The sequence below is a fragment of the Trachypithecus francoisi genome, unplaced genomic scaffold (assembly GCF_009764315.1).
Source record: "Trachypithecus francoisi isolate TF-2019V2 unplaced genomic scaffold, Tfra_2.0 Lachesis_group9, whole genome shotgun sequence".
NCBI classification, from domain to species: Eukaryota; Metazoa; Chordata; class Mammalia; order Primates; family Cercopithecidae; genus Trachypithecus; species Trachypithecus francoisi.
The window spans coordinates 31,425,681-31,429,117 of record NW_022681474.1 but is presented as its reverse complement, the minus strand read 5'-3'; the positions used below and the strand labels follow the sequence as shown (position 1 = coordinate 31,429,117).

The 3,437-nt window shown below is 45.6% G+C and overlaps 1 protein-coding gene across 1 annotated transcript; it reads right to left on the bottom strand.

The window, feature by feature from the left end:
- Positions 1–1,977: 1,977 nt before the first annotated feature.
- Positions 1,978–2,421, bottom strand: LOC117082168 (60S ribosomal protein L22-like). Its single transcript, XM_033208749.1, has one exon. It carries the CDS (start codon positions 2,419–2,421, stop codon positions 2,035–2,037), a length of 387 nt encoding a protein of 128 aa, XP_033064640.1. The 3' UTR covers positions 1,978–2,034.
- Positions 2,422–3,437: the final 1,016 nt, after the last annotated feature.

The window sequence follows — 3,437 nt, the reverse complement described above, 5'->3', positions numbered from 1 at the left end:
TGTGAGAAGATAAATTTCTGCTGTCCGAGTCACCCAGTCTATGATATTTTGTTATGATACCCCGAGCAGATAATTACAGTACACGAGAACCATCTGGGGACCTGGTTAAAACAGATTATTGGCCAGGTGTAGTGGCTCACGCCAGTAATCTCGACACTTTGGGAGGCCAAGGCTGGCAGATCACAAGGTCAAGAGATGGAGACCATCCCGGCCAACATGGAGAAACCCCGTCTCTACTAAAAATACAAAAATTAGCCGAGTGTGGTGGCGGGCACCTGTAGTTCCAGCTGCTCAGGAGGCTGAGGCAGGAGAATCACTTGAACCTAGGAGGCAGGGGTTGCAGTGAGCCGAGAGCTTGCCACTGCACTCCAGCCTGGCGACAGTGCAAGACTCTGTCTCAAAAAAACAGCAAGAAAAACAAATAAGCAAAACAGATTCTCATATTCTTATTCAGTAAGTCGGTGGATGGGGTGGACCTCCCAGGTATTGCCATTTCCCAGTCTGAGTCCATGAACCAGGAAAATGGCATTGCCTGGGGGATTTTCCATTTCACCTAGAACCAAATTCAAACTGTTCATTTGACCTTCAAGACCCTACAGATCAGGAGCTCACCATCTCTCTGACTTCATCTTGTCCCTCCCTCTCTCTCACCACACTTCAGCTTTCCACCCTCCTGTCGTCTCCCCAGACAGGCTGGGCTTCGTTTCCTCTTCTTCCCGCCTCAGGACCTTGGCACTTGCCTTATCTTCTGCCTCTGCCCCTCACTGAATGATGGGTTCCTTCTCATCATTCTTGCTCAGCCCCAATATCTTCTCAGACAGAACACAATCACCCTGAATAAAGGGACACGTCTCCTGTCCCTGCTCTGCCACCCCTCCCTCAGCCTTTCCTAGCCTTTGTCTCGATCAGAAACAATTTGGCACTATTATAAATGGTCTATTATCTGTCTCCTCAATAAGAATGTAGCCTCCACAACAGCAAACTCTAAAAATATTTGTTGGTTGAATAAATTAGGTGACAATGTAACTCCTCGTAAGGGTGAAATATTGTAATAATAGGAATACTCCATTCCCTCATATGTGGGTAAATGAAGACATCAGATTCATGTGCTGGGTGTTTACTGAAGTCCTTACCTTGCCTGGCCCCTGGTTTTGGGCTCCCTGCTGTTCTCTCCCTTAGCCAATAGCCCTTGGTTGTATCTGAGCCAGGTCTGAGCAGGCGAGAACAGACATCCAGAGCTTCAAGGGCATCAATCTCTGGGTCATGACATCAGTTTTGAAACTGGCCAGGGAAGAGTGCTGGGCTCCACTGCAGCCCCTCAATCAGTCTTCCTCCCCCACTGTCATGACTGAAACTTGCCCCAGCTTTTCAACTCAGCACCACGTCTTCCTGCCTCTAAGCCAAGCCCCGATTCCAGCGTGTGGGGCTGGTGCTTGGACACACTGTCTGCTTTGTGCTCCTGGCCTCCCATGGGATACTAAATTCTGCCCCCACTGGCTCCTGCCTCAAGAACTACTTGTGGTCCTGCCATGAATGAAAGAATAAATGAATACATTACACAGAAACAAGATGCTGTCAGCTCCCACCAACTCACGAGAGCACACGGCACGCATCTCTTTCCAGTTGCACATTCAGTGGCTTCCTTCACAGTGAGAGCTTGCAATACTCCACACTGGGAGTATTTATACCACAGAAATCAGCAAATGCTTCCAACCAGGACTATGCTTCCCCAGAGACCCAGTTGTTAAATATTTACCAGCACCCCACTGGCTGAAGTCTATCTAACGTGAAAAAGCTTCTGCTCTCTAGAGGCCTCCTGCTGCTCTGCAGGCGGATCTAGAGGAATGTATCACCGGGAGGCCTCCATCCATCCCCCACCACCCTGGCCTGAGTTACCTTGGGCAATTGCCTGCTCAAATTTCTGTTCCTGATTCATGCAACCCAGGTTATTTATTTATTTATTTATTTATTTATTTATTTTGGTTCCCAAGTTTTATTCAAGAACTCATACAAAATATTCCGGATAAATGAAATTTAATCCTCATCCTCCTCCCCTTCTTCGTCCTGGTTAATCTGGAAGTAACATAATTCGTAACTCTCTTTGCTGTTAGCAACTACGCACAACCAGTCATGTAGATTATTCTTCTTCAAATATTTTTTCATGAGATATTTCAAATACCTTTTGGAGAAGGCCACCTCAGATGTCACGGTGATCTTGCTCTTGCTCCGTTTGATGGTCACCACCCCTCCACCCAGGTTCCCAGCTTTTCCGTTCACTTTGATCCTTTCTTGCAAAAACTGCTCAAAATTGGCAGCATCCATGATTCCATCTTCTACAGGGTGGGTGCAATCAAGAGTGAACTTCAGAACCTGCTTCTTTTTTTTGCCCCGCTTCGCCGCAAGCTTTTTCACAGGAGCCATGGTGGCAGCGGAGTTAGAAAGGGCTGCAACCAGTTTATTTAACCGTAGTCCTCGCTCCTTGAATCCTCTCACTGTACACACTTGCCTTAGTTTAGGCTGCCTTCACAAAATACCTTAGACTGGATAATTTATAACAATAGAAATTTATTTTGCACAGTTCTGGGGGTTGGGAAGTCCAAGAGCAAGGCACTGGCAGGTTCAGCGTCTGGAAAGAGCTTGCTTTCTGCTTCCATGATGAGTTCTCATGTGGCAGAAGATGTGAATGCTGTGTCTGCCTATACTGAAACAGCAAAAAGGCCAAACAGGCTTCCTTGAGCTTTCTGAGGGCACTAATTCTGCTCAGGAGGACAGAGCCCTTACGACCAAATCCTAAAGGCTCCATCTCCTAACACTATTGCATTTGATGGGGTCTTTTTTCTTTCTTTCTTTCTTTCTTTCTTTCTTTCTTTCTTTCTTTCTTCTTCTTTCTTCTTTCTTCTTTCTTTCTTTCTTCTTCTTTCTTTCTTTCTCTTTCTTTTTCTTTCTTCTTTCTTTCTTTCTTTCTTTCTTTCTTTCTTTCTTTCTTCTTTCTTCCTTCCTTCCTTCCTTCCTTCCTTCCTTCCTTCCTTCTTTCCTTTCTTTCTTTCTTTCTTTCTTTCTTTCTTTCTTTCTTTCTCTTTCTTTTTCTTTCTTTCTTTCTTTATTTTTTTTTTTGAAATGGGGTCTCACTCTGTTGTCCAGGCTGGAGTGCAGTGGCACAATCATGGTTCACTGCAGACTCAATCTCCCAGGCTCAAGCGATCCTCCGACCTCATCCTCCCAAGAAACTGGGACTACAGGTGCACACCACCATGCCCAGCTAATTTAAAAAATTTTTTAATACAGATGAAGGTCTCACTATGTTGCCCAGGCTGGTCTTGAATTCCGTGCTTTAAGCAATCTTTCCGCCTCATCCTCCCAAAGCACTGGAATTACAGGTGTGAGCTATCATGCTTGGCCAGGATCATGTTGTAACATAAATTGTGGAGGGACACAAA